The sequence below is a fragment of the Hemitrygon akajei genome, chromosome 9 (assembly GCF_048418815.1).
Source record: "Hemitrygon akajei chromosome 9, sHemAka1.3, whole genome shotgun sequence".
In the NCBI taxonomy this organism is placed as follows: Eukaryota; Metazoa; Chordata; class Chondrichthyes; order Myliobatiformes; family Dasyatidae; genus Hemitrygon; species Hemitrygon akajei.
In genome coordinates this window covers 101,417,076-101,437,757 of record NC_133132.1, presented here as the reverse complement: position 1 = coordinate 101,437,757, position 20,682 = coordinate 101,417,076, and the positions used below count along the sequence as shown (strand labels likewise).

Below are 20,682 nucleotides of genomic sequence, written 5' to 3'. Positions count from 1 at the left end.
CTCCCCACTGATCTCCATCCTGGCATTTATCCTTGCAAGCGGATCAAGTGCTACACCTGCCCCTACACCTCCTTCCTCACTACTATTCAGGACCCCGAACAGTCCTTCCAGGTGAGGCGACACTTCACCTTTGAGTCTGTAGGGGTCATATACTGTGTTTAGTGCTCTCAGTGTGGCCTCTTGTATATCGGTGAGACCCGACATAGATTGGGCGACCGCTTCCTGAGCATCTACGCTCCATCTGCCAAAACAAGTGAGATCTTCCAGTGGCCACCCATTTAATTCCACTTCCCGTTTGTCCATCCATTGCCTCCTCCACTGCTGAGGTGAGGCCACACTTATGTTGGACGAACAACACCTTATGTTCTGTTTGGATACCCTCCAACCTGATAGCATGAACAATTTTTCAAACTTCCAGTAATGCCTCCCCCCCACCCCCACCTTCACCATTTCCAATCCCCTTGTCCCTCTCTCATGTTATCTCCTTGCCTGCCCATTGCCTTCCTCTGGTGCTCCTCCCCCACCCCCCAACACTTTTTTTCTCTCTCTTCCATGGCCTTCTGTCTCTTTCACCAATCAACTTCCTAGCTCTTTGCTTCATCCCTTCTCTCCAAGTTTCACCTATCACCTGGCATTTCTCTCTCCCCTCCCCTCACCTTTCAAATCTACTCCTCAGCCTTTTTTCTCCAGTCCTGCCGAACAGTTTCAGCCTGAAACATCAACAGTACTTTTTCCATTGATGCTGCCTGGCCTGCTGAGATTCCCCAGCATTTTATGTGTGTTGCTCAGATTTCCAGCACCTGCAGATTTTCTCTTGTTTGTGATCATCAATAAATTCACTTCTTTGATATTCTACTAAGCCACGTAATGATCAACCAGCTTCACCACCCATATTTCTCCCAGCAGCTGCACTGGATGAATCAATCTGGAGGTCTGATTAAACAAAGCACAGCAGGCCTGAACTTAGACTAAGCCACAGGCTACATCCTGTAACTCCAGACCCAACCCCAAGCATAGTTGACTCTTTGTAGCTTATCATTATCAAAGAGCTTTAAAATTTTTTAAATACTTTTAATATTAGGGAAGAATTTTAACATGACAGAGCTCCCAGTGGACGAGGACTGGTCAGAAAATGTGCCCTGCCAGTGAAGTGCCTTTAACAACTGGCCTCCACCAAAATCAATAACATGGGGGCAAGCCTGCTGCTGGTGAGAAGCTCTCTAGAATATGGCCAGTTTAAAATGGAATGCTAGGATTTGAAGTGTGGCCACATAAGCAATTTTGGTTTTGGCTCAAAGCAGTTTAATTTAATGTTCTAGGAAAGGCATGATGTACATTAATAGTCATTTTGCCTGTGAACTTGGTTGTGCTCAGGGGCTATCCAAGGTTACTTTTAATGCCACAGGAGCAGTTGATGGTCCATCTCTTCTGTGCCCCACTGGCCACAGCTTGGCTTCTGCACACCATTTCTCCTGGCAGATTCATAAGAACCCTGCCATCTAGTGAGCTGAATGGTAATGGAATCTGGGTACGGCTCTGTGGACTTTGTATGCCAGTCAACTGTACCCTCACCTTGCTTTAAAACCTGCCTTTAAAGTGTCATATCCTTTGCTTTGAGGTTATGCAGTGAGGGAAAGGAACTATAGACATGTTACACAAAAATGATTCTGGACACCTGAAACTTCAGTCCTGGAAAATTGACCAGAGCAAGGTATGACTTGATAGAGTAGTACCAGATGATAAAAGGCACAGATTGAGTGGATATCGACCACCTTTCTCCCCAAGGCTGAAATGACTAATACAAGGTGGTATAATTTAAGGTGATTGGAGGAAAGTATGGTGGGGGGGGGGGGGGGGGGGGGATGTCAGAGGTAAGTGTTGTTTTTTTAATGCAGAGAATTGTGAGTAGGCAGAATACCCTGCCAGGAGAGTAGCAGAGGTAGAAACATTAGGAACATTTAAGAAACTCTTAGAAAGACATATGGATGATCGAAAAATGAAGAGCTATGGGGAGGGAAGGTGAGATTGATCTTAGAGTAGGTTCAAAGGTCGGCACAATATTGTGGGCCAAAGGGCCTGCACTGTGCTATAATGTTCTATAATCATAGGCATTTAGAACAGTTTAAATAGATTTGTAATGTAGGCCTCTGTTAGTCTCGATAGACCATGGATTTGCACCTTGGACAGTTTCCAGGGCGCAAGCCTGGGCAAGGTTTTTTTTAATGAAAGACCGGCAGTTGCCCAAGCTGCAAGTCTCCCCTCTCCACGCCACCAATGTTGTGCAAGGGAAGGGCATTAGAAATAGATTTAACAGATTATGAAACATAAATTGGTGAAGATAATTTTTATTTTAAAATCATCATCTTCAATACTATAAATTAATTAGCAAAGTAAAATCTAGAAAAAATAAACAAACTATTTAACTTTCTAATCAAGGTACAAGGTTAGGAACAAGACTGTGGCTCAGTGCTAAATCCAATGCCCTATCAGCTGAACTCTGACTTCTATAGTTCAATGTATTCTTGCCTATTTCAGGGACAAAATGACACACAAGGAGGATGTTAGCAATTCCATATGGAGTAACTGGCCAGTGGCTAATATGCCCTGGTCCTTTACTTACTTAACACATGTTAACCTTCAGTTTAGTGGAGAGGCAAATGTCTTTGTGCTGCAGAACTTTGACCCGGAGCCTTCTGAGTGCCTGGCTTGCTTTCTGGATCCTTGACTTTATCAAGGGCACCGTCACTGGAGATGGTACTCCCCAGGTATTTGAAGTTGTCAACATTCCGTAGTTGTGTGTCATCGATGGTGATGCATGACTGTGGCTTCCAAGCCAACTGGCGCATGCAGCGCCTCAAGGCGAGTCAAGAAAGATACAGGAAGGCGTCCGCTCCTGCCCCAACAGGCGGTGCTCCTTGCCCCATCTGCAACTGTATCTGTGCTTCAGACTTTGGCCTCAGAAGTCATATGCGTGCCCATAGACATTGACTGCGCAACACATCCGTCTTCCTCGGATTTCAAGAGACTACTACTACTACATGTTAACCATTATATTACAGAACTAAGAATCTGTCCCATGCATGTTTTTTCTGAAATACATTTTTCTTCATTAACTGATAAAAACACTGACAAAATAGACTTAAGGCTTGTTTCCAGAAATTACTACAGAATTGCTTTGAATGTGTAATCCTACAATGGCATTCCCTTATGATCAACATTAACTACAGATATAGAAGTTAGATTTAAATTTTTTTGTGATATCAAAATCCCCATGATATCAAAGTTAGTAATGAGCAAGAATGTTTTCTAGTTTGCTGAAATCTACTCCTAATTTAATAGATTATTTGGAATAATATTCGTGTTTGAGAATACACTCTTTCTGTTCAAATTTAACATCACATGAATGTTTTCTTTGCATCTACAAATTTATTACAATATTTGTGTTTAAAATCATGCATAAACTGATAGATTAAGGTGCTTAAGGTGACCTGATTGAGGTGTTTAAGATGATGAGAAGCATTGATTGTGTGGATAGCCAGAGGCTTTTTCCCAGGGCTGGCTAACACAAAGGTGCTTGGAAATAGGTACAAGGGGGATGTCACAGATAAGTTTTTAACACAGAGAGTGGTGGGTGCTAGCAATGGTGGTAGAGGCGGACACAATAGGATCTCTTAGAGAGGTATATGGAGCTTAGAAAAATAGAGAGCTATGATGTAGGGAAATTCTTGGCAGTTTCTAGAGTAGGTTAAATGGTTGGCACAACACTGTGGTCCAAAGGGCCTGTAATGTGCTGTAGATTTTTATGTTTTTATGTAAGCTATTTAAATTATTTTCACTTTCCACTTTGTGTTCTTCAAATGATCATCAAGGTATCTTGTTCTCAGTGTTGTTTTTATTTGCAGTTTGTCTCTTTAGCACATTGATTTCTTTCAGTTTTTGTCTGCATATGTACAGTGTTTTTCCATCAAATTCTAATGTATTCATTTTTTCCTGTAAATGCCTGCAAAAAATGAATCTTCATACATCTACATACTTTGATAATTAATTTACTTCAAACTTGATTAAATCTCCTTTCAGGCTTCTCTGTTTCAAAGAAAATACATCCAACAAAACTGGTCAGAATTCCTAACAGCAATTCTCTAGCCCCAATATGCTCATAATTCTCCTTTTGTGTTCTCACCAATCACTTCACATCATTCTTAAACTATACACTGTACAGTCATAATTCCTCTCTTCTTCTAAGCCTTAGACAATGAAGACATATCCCAAATGCAACACACAAAAAATTCTGGAGGAAGTCAGCAGGTCAGGCAGCATCCATGGAAATGAATAAACAGTTGACATTTTAGATTGAGACCCTTCATCAGGACTGTAAAGCTAGAAGGTAATATATGAAGTCAGGTGGGTGAGAAAGGTAAAGGCTGGAGAAGAAGGAATCTGATAGGAGAGACAAGTGGACCATGCAAGAAAAGGAAGAAGAAGGGCACCGGCAGAGGTGATAGGCAGGTGAGGAAAAGAGCTAAGAGACAAGAGTGGGAAATAGAAGTAAAGGGAAGAAGGGTAAAGGAAAAGGGAGTTGTAAAAAGTTACTGGAAGGAGAAATTGAAGTTCATGCCATCAGGTTGTAGGCGAACTAAATGGTATATGAGGGGTTGCTTCTCCATCCTGAAAGTGGCCTTATCCCAGCAGAAGATGATTCCATGGACCAACATGTCCAAACAGGAATGGGGATAGGAATTAAAACGGTTGGCACCATGAAATTTTGCTTTTGGCAGATGAAGTGGAAGTGCTCAATAAAATGGTCCTCCAGTTTATGTCAAGTCTCACCAATGTAGCAGAGGTGCATCAGGAGTGCCGGAAACAACAGACTACCCAGCAGATTCGCAGGTGAAGTGTGGCCTCATCTGGAAGGACTGAATGGAGCTGAGAGAGGACGTGATCTCTGATGTCCTGGAAAGGAAAGCCTCTTCCTAGGAACAGATGCAGAGCAGGAACTCAGAAAAGGGAATATAGCATTTTTACAGGAGACAGGGTGGGAGAAGTTATAGTCAAGATAGCATTGGGGATTGGTAGATTTATAGAAGATGTCAGTAGACAGAAATGAAGACAAGAGAGACTGAAAAAGGGGAGAGAGGTGTTAGAAATTGACCAAGTGAATTTAAGGGGCAGGGTGGAAGTTGGAGGCAAACAATGAAATTGATGAGCTCCACATGGGCGCATGAAGCAGCATCAATGCAGTCATCAATGGAGCGCAGGAAGAGATGGGGAACATTATCAGGGAAGGCTTTGAACATAGATTAGTTCACATGGCCAATAAAAAGGCAGGCTTTGCTGAAGCCCATGTAGGCGCTCATGGCTACCCCTTGAGTTTGGATAAAGTGTGAGGAGCCAAAGGAGAAATTGCTGAGGATGAGGAGCAGTTCTGCCAGATGGAGGAGGTTGATGGTGGATGGGAACTGGTTGGGTCTTATGTCAAGAAAGAAGTAGAGAGCTTTAAGGCTTTCTTGATGGAGTGTTGATGTGCATAGAGGCTGGACATCCATGATGAAAACAATATGGTCAGGACCAGGGAATATTAAGTTGTTGAGGAGATCAAGAGCATGTGAAGTGTCACGGATGTAGGTGGGACATCTAGAGGGGACAAAATAGAGCCAAGATATATGGACACAAATTCAATGGGGCAGCAGCAGGCAGTGACAATGGGGCCTAGTCAGGTTTGTGGATCTTGGATAGGAGGTAGAAACAAGCAGTGCAGAGTAAGGGAACTATGAGTTTGGTGGCATTGGATGGGAGATCTCCAGAGATGATGAGGTTAGTGATGGTGCAGGAGACAGTTCGCTGATGGTTTAGAATGGGGTCCTTTTCAACAAGTAAGAGGAGGTGTCAGAGACCTGCTACCTGAACTCAGCAAGGTAGAGGTCAGTCTGCCACACTTACTTCTATATCCCAAATGCCTTCTTATCCATCTTACCTACCAGTATTTTCAAGAATTTATGGATATTCAGTACAAGATATCTGTTCTTCTACATTTTTTCTACCATTTTAATGCATTTTTGTCTTGTTTTACCCTTCTCAGGTGCATTATCTTAGACTTCTCCAAAATGAATTCTAAAGTAGCACATTAGGATGATGGGGAGAGAGGTGCAAGTAGGGCAAAGCAATACAGATGAATGGTAGGATATTTACTAATCCATTTTAACAGCTCAACACATATGCACACCTATTTCATTAGAGTGCTCTATTCAAATGAAAACAGAATAAAATAACTGCCATTACACCTCAGTATAACCAGAAGAACAGTTCATTTGTTTTGTGTCTCATCTAGCCAATTCCAGAGGTTAGAAATCAAGAAACACATTGTACCTAGCATTTCAGAGATCTAAAGAATGAAAACTCTCCTTTATTTATAGCAACCAATTTTAACAAAATCTTCTGCTCCAAAGCATGTATTGTGCCCAGTAATTTGTGACTTCTTGTTTCTTTGCTGAAAATTGTTGCAAAGGTTTTAAAAGCAGCTGCACTTATAAATGGTTTATATTGAGAAGAAATATGTAACCACATTTTATATCTCTTTATTTATATGTTCCAATTACAAAAGTTTAAAAATATGCAACTGGAAAATTGCTATCAAAAAGCAATTGGAACTTACCAAAGAGCCTTTCTTCCTGTTCCAGTTCAGTTTTCAATTTGTTGTAATCATCCTTGATAGCCTCCAGCTGCTGACCATTTCTACTGATTAAACACTGCAAATTGGTGATAATTTCTTCAAGTCTACCTTTATCAGATGACAAACATTTGATCTCCTCAGCACAATCCTTTGCAGTTGAAAATTCATTGCCTGCAGAAACAAAAGCACCCAGAATTCAGTGTTAATAATTAAACTCAAGAAACAAAACTATCTTCCAAGTGATAATATTAGTATACTTCATTCCAAATGCAAGTTTGTGCAATGATTCAGAGCAGAAAAGGTTGTTTTGAGGCCAGGATAACCAGAAGTGTGCAATGTACCATGGAGAGCATTCTGAATGGTTGCACCACTAGGAGAAGGCTGCAATGCAAAGCAAAAATTAGTGAGAAGATAGAGGATTGGGAAGTTTTAAAAACCTACAAAGAGCAACTTAAAAAAGCATTAGAAGGGAAAAGATGAAATATGAAAGCAAGCTACCAAGTAATATCAAAGTGGATAGTAATTTTTCCAAGCATGTTAAAAATAAAAGAGAAATGAGAGTGGATATACAACCACCAGAAAATGAGGCAGGAGAAATAACGGGGGTGGGGGGCACAAGGAGTGCCTGATGAATTAGAGTATTTTGTGTCAGTCTTCACTGTGGAAGACACTAGCAGTATGCCTGATGTTGTAGTGTGTGAAGGAAGAGAAATGGGTGCAATTACTGTTACAAGACAGACGGTGCTCAAAAAGCTGAAAGACCGAAAGGTACACATCACTCAGACCAGAGAAACTGCACCCCAAGGTTCCGAAAGAGGTAGCATTAGAGATTGTGGTGGCATTAGAAATGATCTTTCAAAAATCATTGTACTCTGGCATGGTGCCAGAGGATTGGAAAATTGCAAATGTCTCTCCATTCTATAAGGAAGGAGAAAGGCAGCAGAAATGAAATTATAGACCAGCTAGCCAGACCTCAGTGGTTGGGAAGATGTTAGAGTCATTTGTTAAGGATGAGGTGATGGAGTACTTGGTGACACAAGACAGTACAAAGTCAGCATGGTTTCCTTCAGGTAAAATCCTGCCTAACGAACCTGTTTGTATTCTTTGAGGAGATTACAAGTAGGATAGATAATGGGGATGCAGTGGACATTGTATATTTGGACTTTCAGAAGTCCTTTGACAAGGTGCCACACATGAAGCTGCTTACCAAGTTAAGAGCCCATGGTATTACAAGAAAGTTACTAACATGGTTAGAGCATTGGCTGATTGGTAGGAGGCAGCAGCAAGTGAGAATAAAAGGATCCTTTTCTAGTTGGCTGCCAGTGACTAGAGGTGTTCTGTGGGAGTCAGTGTCGGGACCACTTCTTTTTATGCTGTATATAAATGATTTACATGATGGAATAGATGGGTTTGTTGCCAAGTTTGCAGATGATACAAAGGTTGGTAAAGTGGCAGGTAGTGATGAGGAAACAGGTGGGATGCAGGACGACTTAGACAGATTTCTGGATTTTCTCCCTGTTTAGAAAATAGTCCACACATTTATATCTACTATCAAAGTGCATTTTCTTGACTACAGTCAAATTACAAAGGCCCTTCTCTTTCAGCTTCTGCCTGAATAGATGAAGGTCTTTTCCATGGCTTTCTTGTTTCCCTGCAGCATCCTGCCACCCTTTTAAGATCACAAAACATAGGGTGCTGTGCCATTCATGCTGGACTAGCCATAATTTTGAAGAAAATGTCATTATGCAATATAACTACACATGACACCCTTCTATGTCTACCAAATTACACCCTCAACATAACTGTATGTTTTCTCTCATATTGCATCTGAAAAGCATAAAAAGCAAAACACTTCCCTGCATACAAAATCAAAACCTGGGGAATTTTAAAACTTATCATTAAAATGCTTAAACTACTCCCAGACTATCCAAAGGTGCACTCAACCAGATCTATCCTTTTCTTCCCCATCCTCATAATCTACCATCTCAAAATCTTCATAACAAAGTGGAAGTGTCCTGTGAGCTAAAACTCTTTCATTTAAAATTAAATAATCTCCAGTAATTTGAATGCTCAAAGTTATAAGCAACCTTGATAGGCTTAAGAAGGTCTGTCCACATTGAGTGCATTTTTGTTGGAGACCTCTGTAGCGGTAGTATTTCCCAACAATGAGCACATCTACCCGAAGCACTGTCACAGGAAAGCAGCATCTATCATCAGGGACCCCAACACCCAGGATATGCTCTCTGCTTGCTGCTGCCATCAGGAAGAAGGTACAGGAGCCTCAGACTCGCACCACCAGGCTTCGGAATAGTTATTATCCCTTAACCAACAGGTTCTTGAACCAAAGGGAATAACTTCATTCCACTTGCCCCATCATTGAAATATTCCCACAACCAATGGACTCACTTTTAAGGACTCTTATCTCATGCCCTCGATATTTATTGTTTATTTATTATTATTTCTTTCTTTTTGTATTTGTACAGTTTGTTGCCTTTTTCATATGGATTGAATGCTGAAGTTGGTGTGGTATTTCATTGATCTGTTCTGTTATGGTTATTATTCTATTATGGATTATTGAGTATGCCAGCAATAAAATGAATCTCAGGATTTGATAATAAATTTACTTTGAACTTTGAATAAATTTTACTTTGAACTATAATTTCTCCTCAAACATGAATGCTCCACAAGGGGCACCACTCACAAATGCTTTCTTAATATTCACTTGTGAAACATATTTTCTCAGCAAGCTCTTGCAGGTCAACTTAATCTAGAAAGCTTTAGCCCACAAAGTACACTGTGTAGGGGTTGGGACTGTATGGTAATGAGGTGCGGTTCACTATGACTAACTAGCTGTAATCAGTGCCTAACATCTACCAATCTAGTTGTGAGAACATGATTATTTAAAATTCAAGTGAATAATGTAAAATCTGTGTGCCCCTATGTGAAATTCTTTTCTTTTTCTTGTGACCAACATTTTGGAGACAAGGCCAAGAACAACCAAACTGATTTATTTTATAGCTAATAAATGATTCAAAGCTCTAAATCCTGAAATTTAACTTCCATAAACTTTCCATGACATTTTAAAAAAACTATTTTCATCACACCATTACTTTCAGCCTACTACAGCAGAATATTTCCAGCTATTTACTTTACAATAATCATTTGGCCCTCTTCTTCCAGAATGAAATGTTCCTTGGTAGTTAGGAAAGAGCTTTTATGTTTTCTTATTAACTCTATTAAAAATAGTTCAGCCCCCATTATACTTCTTGTCAAGTGTTTGGCATTAAAGAAATTGGTAAAAATCCCCTAATAGCCTCCTAGGTGATCACTTCCTAGGAATTATAAAGGTTTTACCTGTTACTTCAACAATCCACTCTCCCGATGAGAGTGATTTATTGAGTCTAATGAAGTTATTTAGAGGCTAACCTTACATAAATCTACCTTACCTTGTTGGTTCTCTCTGCGTCTTGTGGCGCATGGGGCAAAAACCTTGCCAGTTCTTCAGCATTTGTCTGTTTTTCACAAGGCTGAGTTGCTAACTTGACACTCCACCCAGCACAGATGGAAAGTGTGCAAGGAGCTGGCTAGATTCAAACCCGTGATCTCTTGTCTCAAAGTCTGGTGCAGATGCTACTACACCACCAGCAGGCTAACATAACATTTAGAGATTCCATAACAGATTTTTTTTAAAGGAATTAACAAGCTATTCAGAATCTTTTATGGATATTAAACTTATAAAAAAAAGTTAAATTGTTTGATTTTTGATTATATAACACACAACTTACCAGATATGGCTAGCACTTTGGCTTCCAAGAGAGTTGGAAGTTGTTTTTCAATATCACTCAGTTTTTTGCTGAAGTTACTGCACAACTTTTGACTGCTGCAGACCTGAATGTTTAAAGTACAATGAATATTTATGAACCATAATTAGTTTTATTAGAATCAGATTTATTATCACTGACATGTCATAAAATTTGAAATTTGGAAGTTGAGTTGTAGTCAGAAGTTTTAGAAAATCTACATTACAGTTTCTAAAATAACCAAAAAGTAGTAACATTCCACAATATCATAAAAATACAAGGACTGTGATATTTAGTGTAGGAAAGGTACTGGAAGTGTGCAAAAAGGTCAAGAAAAGTGATGCCATTTTTAAGATAGGATCTCATTATATTCTATCAAAAGAGTGACCATATTTCCAGACTGAAATAAAAGAAAATGCTGGAAAGATTTGGGTCAAGCAACATCTTAGGGGATAGAAACATACCAGGTCAATGACCCACTCACACGGATTTATACCTCAACAATAACAGCCACCATCACACCTCCCAATGTAGAGCTGTTCTTTCTACTGTTACGAATGTGCCACAACTCTGAGGGGCCGAAGGGTACAAAGTCGCCCCCTCCTTTTTGAGAATCGCAAGATCGCTATTAATTCGGGTCTTGGACCCAGGAAATGAGAGAGAGACACGTAGAATACACAGGGTTTGAAATGTGTCCTGGCCTCCGCGATACAAAGCCACAGATAACGGCCATTGTCTCTTGGAGACGGAATTGTGTATTGAGTACTGTACTATTCATTGAAGCCCTCAGGGAATGACCAGAGTGGGCTGGTTGAGGGATTGCATCATCCCAACCTGATTGACATCTGAGACCCCGTGAGTAAGGATAAAAGAGGGTCTGGGGAACAACCCCTTTAGACGCACCAGGATAAACGCTAGAAATCCCGTAACGGCGTTTAATAGCGACAGCTGGTGGGGGGCTCGCGTGCGTCCTTTCCCTTTGCCGGGATTGGGGCCTTACCACGGAAGAACGGCTTCAGCTAAAGGAGAAACCAACACCAACACAACTCTGGAAGGATCGAAATCATAAAAGGAAAAGCCGGCAAGTTCTAAAAATCTCTCTCTTGACTCCAACCAAAGGCTGCAGGCTGAATGAACTTGAGTGACTTTTATATTTCCATCAGACAATACATTATCCCCTAGACAACGATAGAGCTATTTCTTATTGATTATTATTATACCCGCACGTTTAGATTTAGTATTGACGACGTATATTATCTGTATGTTTGCATTGATATTATTTTTGTGTATTTTTATCAATAAATACTGTTAAAAATAGTACCATCAGACTTCAACGGACCTCTCTATCTTTGCTGGTAAGTGACCCAGTTACGGGGTTCGTAACAACTTGGGGTTCTCGTCTCGAAATTTGATACCAAATAGGGGGGCCAGTGAATCGGGCTTGTAAGTCCAAACTTGGATCTGGTTACGCGGGTAGCCAGACAGGAAACCAGCAAAGATGGACGTGGATGAATTTAGAGAAAACCTGACTCTGGAGGCACTAGAGGCGGCCACAAAGTCGGACTTGATAAATATTGCGAAAGGACTAAACCTTGCAGAGGTGAGGTTGTCAATGAAAAAGCGGGAGGTGCGGAGGGCCATAACTCAGTATTATATTGTGAAGAATGTGTTTTCTGCTGAGGTATTGGAAAATACCCCTGAAAAGGTACCAGCTAGTGGGACGGCTCAGTTAGAGTTGGAGAAATTGAGGCTGGACGCGGAACAGAGGAAGAGGGAGCATGAGCTCCAGTTAAAGGAGTTAGAGCAGGACAGAGCTGAGAAACAAAGGGAGCATGAAATTCAGTTAAAACAGCTGGAAGCAGCTGAAAAAGAGAGGGAGAGAGCTGAGAAAGAAAAGGAAAGAGCCGAGAAGGAGAGAGAGGTGGAGAAACAGAGGCAACATGACTTGGATATGGAGAAGTTAAGGCAAGAGCGAAGAGTTCAAGGGTCAGACCGAGAGGAGCGGTTTAATGGTAGTCGGGAGTTGAGGGTAGTACCTCCGTTCGAGGAGACAGATGTTGATAGTTATTTCTTGCTTTTTGAAAAAGTGGCCGTGAATCAGAAGTGGCCCAAAGAGCAGTGGATGGCGTTGTTACAAAGTGTGTTAAAAGGGAAGGCACAACGGGCATATGCGGCGTTGTCCATGGAGGAGGAAGAGTCGGAAAATTATGAGAAGGCAAAGGAGGCCATTCTTCGGACCTATGAATTTGTACCTGAAGCGTATAGACAAAAGTTCAGAAATTTAAAGAAAGGGTGGAATCAGACGTATACCGAGTTTGCCTATGAGAAGGGTGTGCTCTTGGATCGCTGGTGTACAGCAGAAGTAGTGGAAGAGGATTTTTGGCGTCTCAGGGAGTTAATTCTGATTGAGGAATTTAAAGGTTGTGTTTCGGATGATATCCGGATGTATTTGAATGAGAAGCCGAATAAGTCCATCTCCGAATTTGCTAGGTTCGCAGATGAATATGCCCTAACCCACAAGACAAAGTTTTCCTCGAATAAAAGTTACCAGAGAGACCGTGGGAATGGTAGAGAAAGCCCGCCGGCTGAGGCAGAGGTCCTGCCAGGAGCTAGTGGTAAGATTGAGGAGGAGAGGCAAGACGGCAGGAGAGTTCCTGGCTTGACCTGTTTTAATTGTGGAAAGGGGGGACATATCGCATTTAGGTGCCTTGCTCCGAGGAAGAAGACAGGAAAATGGAGAGCAGCAGTCCCTATAGGATGTGCCGTGGTGATCAGTAAATCGACAAGAGAGCCCCAGGTAGACAGAGTACGAGAAGGGTCTGAGACATATATGTCAAACGGAACCGTGTCTGTGAGAGAGGGAGACACACCAGTTCCAGTGCGGATCTGGAGAGACACGGGAGCTGAACTGTCATTGATTAGCAGTAAGGTACTGGATTTTGGTCGCAAGACGGGAATGGTAGCTTTGAAAGGAATAGGAAAAGGGACCGAAGTGGTGCCCTTGCATAGGATCATTCTGAATTGTGAGCTGGTATCTGGACCAGTTGAAATAGGGGTGTGATCAGAATTCCCGAGAACTGACGCGGACGTCCTTCTTGGTAACGATTTAGCCGGTGGTAAGGTTTGGTCAGCAATGAAGCTGAAGAGCCAGCCTGTGAGTATTGAGGTCCCGCCCCTAGATTCCAAGATCTATCCCGCATGCGCGATCACTCGCAGCATGTCGAGAAAGGCAGCTGAGAAAGAGACCAGTTTAAATCAGGCCAGTATCGATTTGGCCGAGACGTTTTTACCGACCCTGTACCACAAGGGTTTAGAGGGTGGAAAAACGGAGAATAGAAAAGTGAAAGAGAGTAAGGGAGAGGAGGTAGACCTGCCCTTAGCGAGGAGAAAATTTATAGAGGCACGAAGTAAAGATGAGAAACAGATAAAGCTGTTAAAAGGTCCAGGGTTGGACATGGATGATCTGTCTGGTTTGGCAGAACTGTTTGAAGAAGTTGAAAATTCTAAAGGTGTTCCTGATAATGAAATGAGGTCAGTCCTAGATGAAAAGGATACCATTGAAGTTGTTTCAGCCCGCGGGGTTGAGTTTACTCCGGAAGGGAGTTGCCCAGAGAGTAGCTGGGAGGATCAGGGGAATTTAGAATTTGAAAAGGGTACGGGTATTGAAAGCCTGGAAGAGGCAAATGTCCTGTTTGAGTGTGTCTAAGATGTGGATGCACGTGGTACTGAACCTAGTAATGGAGCTCAGAAAAAGTCTGAGGTATTTGATCCAGTTGAAAAGGAATGCAGTCCTTGCGGGTCAGATGGACTTGGTTCAGTGAAGAAAGGGTTAACCTTGGTAATAGTGGGAAGTGAGAATTCCCAGTTGTTTGTGCTCGAAGGTGTGTTAAAAGTTAGTGAGGCGATAAAAGGTGGTGAGGTGAATATTATTATTGAAGGAAAAGGGAAAAGTGTAGTTCCCAAATTGAATGAAGAAAATTTAAAGTCTGGACTGATGTCATAAGCAGCAACCAGACTACGGAGACAATGGCTTGGTAACGCAGTGCCTGTGAATTAATTACAGGTTGAGTTGGAATGTAAAGGTGCCCCACACGCTATTGTTATTCAAGAGTGTGGTGTGAAAAGGCAGAATTCGAAATGCTGTTTGAACAAAGAGGAATCGCTTTCAGATCTTAAATTGAGAACTAATAGCATAAAGGGTCCTGAAGAGAAAACTAGCAACTTAAAGAATTGTGCGGAAATTCGGAAAATGGTCTAAGTTTGGAACACATTGTTGATAAAATAACTCCTATGAAAGGAGCGGGCGAAAGCCTATTTCGCCATGGTGCACAAGCTCACCACGTGGGAGTTAACTGGAAAAGGGGCGAGGGTTGACGGGCTGCCATTTTAAATAGCAGGATCCGGTTTTAAGGGATTTCGACAAAGCATGTGAATAATAAAGACAACCCCCATGGAAGACTGACTGCTAAGTTTGAAAGTAACAATAAAGATCAGTATTTGCATGAACTTTTGTAGTATACACGTACGCCAAGATCACAATTCTTTAGTTTTTGTTTGCTGAAGGAAAGAAATAAAAATAGGTGGTTATTAAATTGAAGTCTGATGCTACAAGACTTTAGTAAGGTACAAGATGTAAAGATATTAAAGGAAGTGACAATGTAATCGTTAACTGTTTCGATGCTGAATTGAATGTATAACTGTATTACTCTGTAGTGAAAAAAAAACTTTTGTATTGTGTTAGATTCTAAAATCCTGTAAGACTCTGTATTACTTCGTTTTTACCGATGGTAAAAACGCGTTGAAGGAAGGGGGTGTTACGAATGTGCCACAACTCTGAGGGGCCGAAGGGTACAAAGTAGCCCCCTCCTTTTTGAGAATCGCAAGATCGCTATTAATTCAGGTCTGGGACCCAGGAAATGAGAGAGAGACACGCAGAATACACAGGGTTTAGAATGTGTCCTGGCCTCCGCGATACAAAGCCATGGATAACGGCCATTGTCTCTTGGAGACGGAATTGTGTATTGAGTACTGTACCATTCATTGAAGCCCTCAGGGAATGACCAGAGTGGGCTGGTTGAGGGATTGCATCATCCCAACCTGATTGACATCTGAGACCCCATGAGTAAGGATAAAAGAGGGTCTGGGGAACAACCCCTTTAGACGCACCAGGAGAGACGCTAGAAATCCTGTGACAGCGTTTAATAGCGACAGCTGGTGGGGGGCTCGCGTGCGTCCTTTCCATTTGCTGGGATTGGGGCCTTACCACGGAAGAACAGCTTTAGCTAAAGGAGAAACCAACACCAACGGAACTCTGGAAGGATCGAAATCATAAAAGGAAAAGCCGGCAAGTTCTAAAAATCTCTCTCTTGACTCCAACCAAAGGCTGCAACCTGAATGAACTTGAGTGACTTTTATATTTCCATCGGACAATACATTATCCCCTAGACAACGATAGAGCTATTTCTTATTGATTATTATTATACCCGCACGTTTAGATTTAGTATTGATGACATATATTATCTGTATGTTTGCATTGATATTATTTTTGTGTATTTTTATCAATAAATACTGTTAAAAATAGTACCATCAGACTTCAACGGACCTCTCTATCTTTGCTGGTAAGTGACCCAGTTACGGGGTTCGTAACACTACTTTGATTAACCGTGCAAAAGCTATTTTGGACCTGGAGAGTCTCCACAAGGAAATATGAAAATTACACATGATGTTCCAACAGAATGGCTACAAAGTGAAGGAAATCAATTGGGCCCTTAAAAGGGCTGACAGAAATACCTGGAAACCTAACAACGAGGAGGAACCCTTTACCTATCAGGGTATGCCTACAACGAGGAGGAACCTGTCTTCCCTATATTTCCACTGCTCCTCGAAGGATCGCCAGGATCCTGAAGAAATAACAGATTAATACCATCCACAAATCTATAAGGAAGCTCAATCACAACTTATGCAGGTCAAAGATGACCTGGGACTCAGATTAGCTGGCATTTACAGGATTCCCTGTGAACACGGAGCAGAGTATATCAACCAGATGGAATGCATGGTGGAATTCCGCATCAAGAAGCACATGAGGTGTATCTGTTTGGGTTACCCGAAGTAATTGGCGGTAGCAGAGCACTGTATTCACAACGGCCATTGGATTACCGTGAAAGCTTGTAATCAACCAATGGGTGCCTAAAGTTCCCTTCTATAGGTTGGAGAACATGTTTGCTCCACCAGGCAAACAATTGCAGTTACATTAGAGCTGGACATTCCTGCCTACTTTATTCTGTCAGATTTCTCAAGGCCCGGGAAACCCAAGTTAGTAACATGAATTTTAAAATTAAGCTTCATATTTGACATGGAGAGCTGTTAATATATCGGCACTTCTGCTCAAACATGTAATTAAAATCATAGTACTTTCATTCAAATACTTGTTTACATAGTTATCCCATGCATCATACAGATATACCAACACATTTATCCCATGCACCAGATATACCAACTGCTGAATACTGTGGTTAGTAGGACTTACAAGTGACTAACAAATGGCATTTTTTGCCTCCCCTTAAAATATTCAATACACAGAAAGCTGATGAAATAAACTTGTTTGTGGAAACAGTGAAATTCAAAATTAAAGAAAGAGACAATGCAAATCACTACTCTTCTAAAAAACCAATTAATTAGTCCTACACCCCTGCTCTTTACCTATAGCTTACAAGTTTCCCCTTCAAAACTCATGTATGAATTTGCTTCTAATATCCCTAGAGATGAGGCAAACCAATTCAGAAAAACATGCCGCCTATAAAAAAATTCCAAATTCCTTTCAGTGTCTTATCATCCTGCTCATGATAACAATTTTGTCTTATTAAAATAATTTTTGAATAAGTACATGCAGGACATTACCAGCAAAATTTTGATAATCTGGCGCCCTTGGGACTTCATGCCATAATGGCAGGAATTGTCCGACAAAGGGATATAATACCCAAATATGATTTTATTTCACCTCATTTAGTTGAGTGGTATCATAACAACAACTTAAGACTTAAAAGATGATTGTGGACTTCAGAAAGGGCAAGATTAGGGAACACAAACCAATCCTCGTTGAGGGATCAGAAGTGGAGTAAGCAATTTCAAGTTCAAGAACGTCAATATCTCTGAGGATCTAATTTGACTCAACATATTGATGCAGCTATAAAGAAGGCAAGACAGTGGCTATATTTCATTCAGAGTTTGAGATTACCACTGAAAGCATTCTGACTGGCTGCATCACCATCTGGTATGGGAGGGGGGAAGGCTACTATTCAGCATCAAAGTAAACTAGAGAGAGTGGTAAAATTAGTCAGCTCCATCATGGGTACTAGATAAGACATTTTCAAAGAGTGGTGCCTCAGAAAGGCGGTGTCCATCATTAAGGACCCCTTTGGAGCCCCAGCTCACGCTCAGACTAATGATCAAGTCGAAGTTTTACTCTATATTCTTCATATGTATTTTTTAAAAACCAAACTGAAGTTAAATGAAGTAGACCTTTAGGTTTATTTTCTTTGAAGGGCAAGGGCATTGCGAGTAGGCTAATAATTATTTTCCATTTCTAATTGACCAAAAGAAGTGAGATGCCTTGCTGATCTATGACAATCTCTCTAATCTCTCTGATCTAAGACTCTCTTGTCCAAACAATGCTAAAGTGATAATACACTTAACATGAAGAAGGGTGAGTGACTCACAGACAAACCTGCAGGTGGCAGCATTACCACATATCTGCAACTGGACCTTGACAATGGAGGTCTTTGCAGTAGCTTTGCTGGTCAAATAACTGCACTTTACAGATGATATACACTGCAGCCTTAACGCACTGGTGACAGAGTGCTTAGGAACACTAGACTGGGTAATGATAAAGACAGCCATTTTGTCTACTGAGCCTGCTGGGCCTGAACACCTCCCTCTGCAACTGGATACTAGACTTCCTGACTGGGAGACCTCAGTCAGTCCAGATCGGAGGCAGCATCTCCAACACCATCACACTGAGCATGGGGGCCGCCCAGGGGTGTGTGCTCAGTCCACTGCTATTCACTCTGCTGACCCATGACTGTGCTGCAACACACCGCTCAAACCACATCATCAAGTTCACTGATGACACGACCATGGTGGGTCTCATCAGCAAGAACGACAAGTCAGCATACAGAGAGGAGGTGCAGTGGCTAACGGACTGGTGCAGAGCCAACAACCTGTCTCTGAATGTGAACAAAACAAAAGAGATGGTTGTTGACTTCAGGAGGGCACGGAGCGACCACTCTCTGCTGAACATCGACGACTCCTCGGTAGAGATCGTTAAGAGCACCAAATTTCTTGGTGATCACCTGGCGGAGAATCTCACCTGGACCCTCAACACCAGCTCCATAGCCAAGAAAGCCCAGCAACATCTCTACTTTCTGCGAAGGCTGAGGAAAATCCATCTCCCACTCCCTATCCTCATCACATTCTACAGAGGTTGTATTGAGAGCATCCTGAGCAGCTGCATCACTGCCTGGTTTGGAAATTGCACTATCTTGGATTGCAAGACCCTGCAGCGGATAGTGAAGTCAGCTGAGATCATCGGGGTCTCTCTTCCCGCCATTACGGACACTTACACTACACACTGCATCCGCAAAGCAAACAGCACTATGAAGGACCCCATGCACCCCTCATACAAACTCTTCTCCCTCCTGCCACGACCAGACTATGTAACAGTTTCTTCCCCCAAGCCATCAGACTCCTCAATACCCAGAGCCTGGACTGACACCAACTCACTGCCCTCTACTGTGCCTATTGTCTAGTTTATTATTTATTGTAATGCCTGCACTGTTTTGTGCACTTTATGCAGTCCTAGGTAGGTCTGTAGTCTAGTGTAGTTTTTTTCTGAGTTGTTCTTACATAGTTCAGTGTAGTTTTTGTACTGCTTCAAGTAGCACCATGGTCCTGAATAACATTGTCTCATTTTTACTGTTTACTGTAACAGCAGTTATGGTCGAAATGACAATAAAAAGTGACTTGTTTAAGCTACAGAGTGCAGTTGCAGCTACGATCATCCAGGTAAGTGGAGTATTCTTTTACACTCCCAACTTGTGACTTGCAGATAGTGGAATTTTTTTGGAGAGCATCATGGCACTAGAAGGTAAATCTGTAGTAATAACTTGGGGCCCAGGCAAGTTATTTTCAACAAGCATTGTTCTCTGTGCAAGGTACAACTGCACCTGTTGAGAGTTTTCTCATTTCCATTTACTTCTGTCAAAATATGTCTTGATGTTAAGGACAGTCCAAAATTAATTTTGAAATACAGCTCTTTTATTGCCATTTCCATTGAGCTACTGTGAGACATAATCAGTTGGCCTTATAACAAATATGAAGATTGGTGAAAAGATTATTAATATGAAAGTGTCATTTTATATAGTACAGTACTATTGCTTCGCTGATGATTAGGAATGGACAACTATGGGTGACAAACAGAAACCCTATTACTACTATATAGATCAAATGGGTTTCTCTTACAATGCGATAACTTCGTGTTCTTCATTACTGAGTTTTATTTTCAACTAATGTTGCAATGCAGATTCATAAGGCCAGAAAAAGAGCAAGCCAAATACTATGGTTTATTTCAATGACATAATCGATTAATAGAGAAATAATGCAGATATCACATGAAGAAATCAGTACTGGAGTACGCACAAACTAGATTAACAAAGAATGGCAAAATCCTACCAAAAAAACAAGAATGAACAGCCTGGCCAGCTTCTCGACTGGAAGAGGAAGGCTGAAGGCTCGCCTAACACATATTAAAGTAATGCAAGATGTAAACAGCAAGACAAGATATTGTACAATAAACCTGATTATACACGGAAATCAAAGAATGTCAAATTCTATCCCACAATTGGATATTGAGGCAAACAGTAAATATATACATTTACTGGAAATATCTAACAAGTACTAGGGAGAGTGGACATGACATATAATGAATAATGGATAGATACTTCAGTAGTACAAAACTAGCAGTGTGGATTGGTTAAATCAAATGCATGGGACATAATCCAGATAATACTAGTCTTCACAATCATTGTAAATTCTTTACTCTAACAAGAACACTTCCACTTAACTGAAGTACCTCATCCTGGTAATTGGTATCCTAGCCAAATCTGATGGAAAAGGTGAATTAAATTAAGCTTTTTAAATATTATGAATTTGATATTTTCA

The 20,682-nt window shown here is 41.3% G+C and overlaps 1 protein-coding gene across 2 annotated transcripts in view; it reads right to left on the bottom strand.

Annotated features, from left to right (window-relative positions):
• The window catches only part of disc1 (DISC1 scaffold protein), a 135,196-nt gene that overhangs the window by 63,400 nt on the left and 51,114 nt on the right, over positions 1–20,682 (bottom strand). For both annotated transcript variants that reach the window (XM_073056675.1, XM_073056676.1), the window contains 2 exons: positions 10,453–10,555; positions 6,650–6,838 (listed from right to left, as the gene is read on the bottom strand). In XM_073056675.1, coding sequence (XP_072912776.1) covers positions 6,650–6,838; positions 10,453–10,555 — 292 coding nt within the window. The remainder of the gene's footprint in view (positions 1–6,649; positions 6,839–10,452; positions 10,556–20,682) is intronic.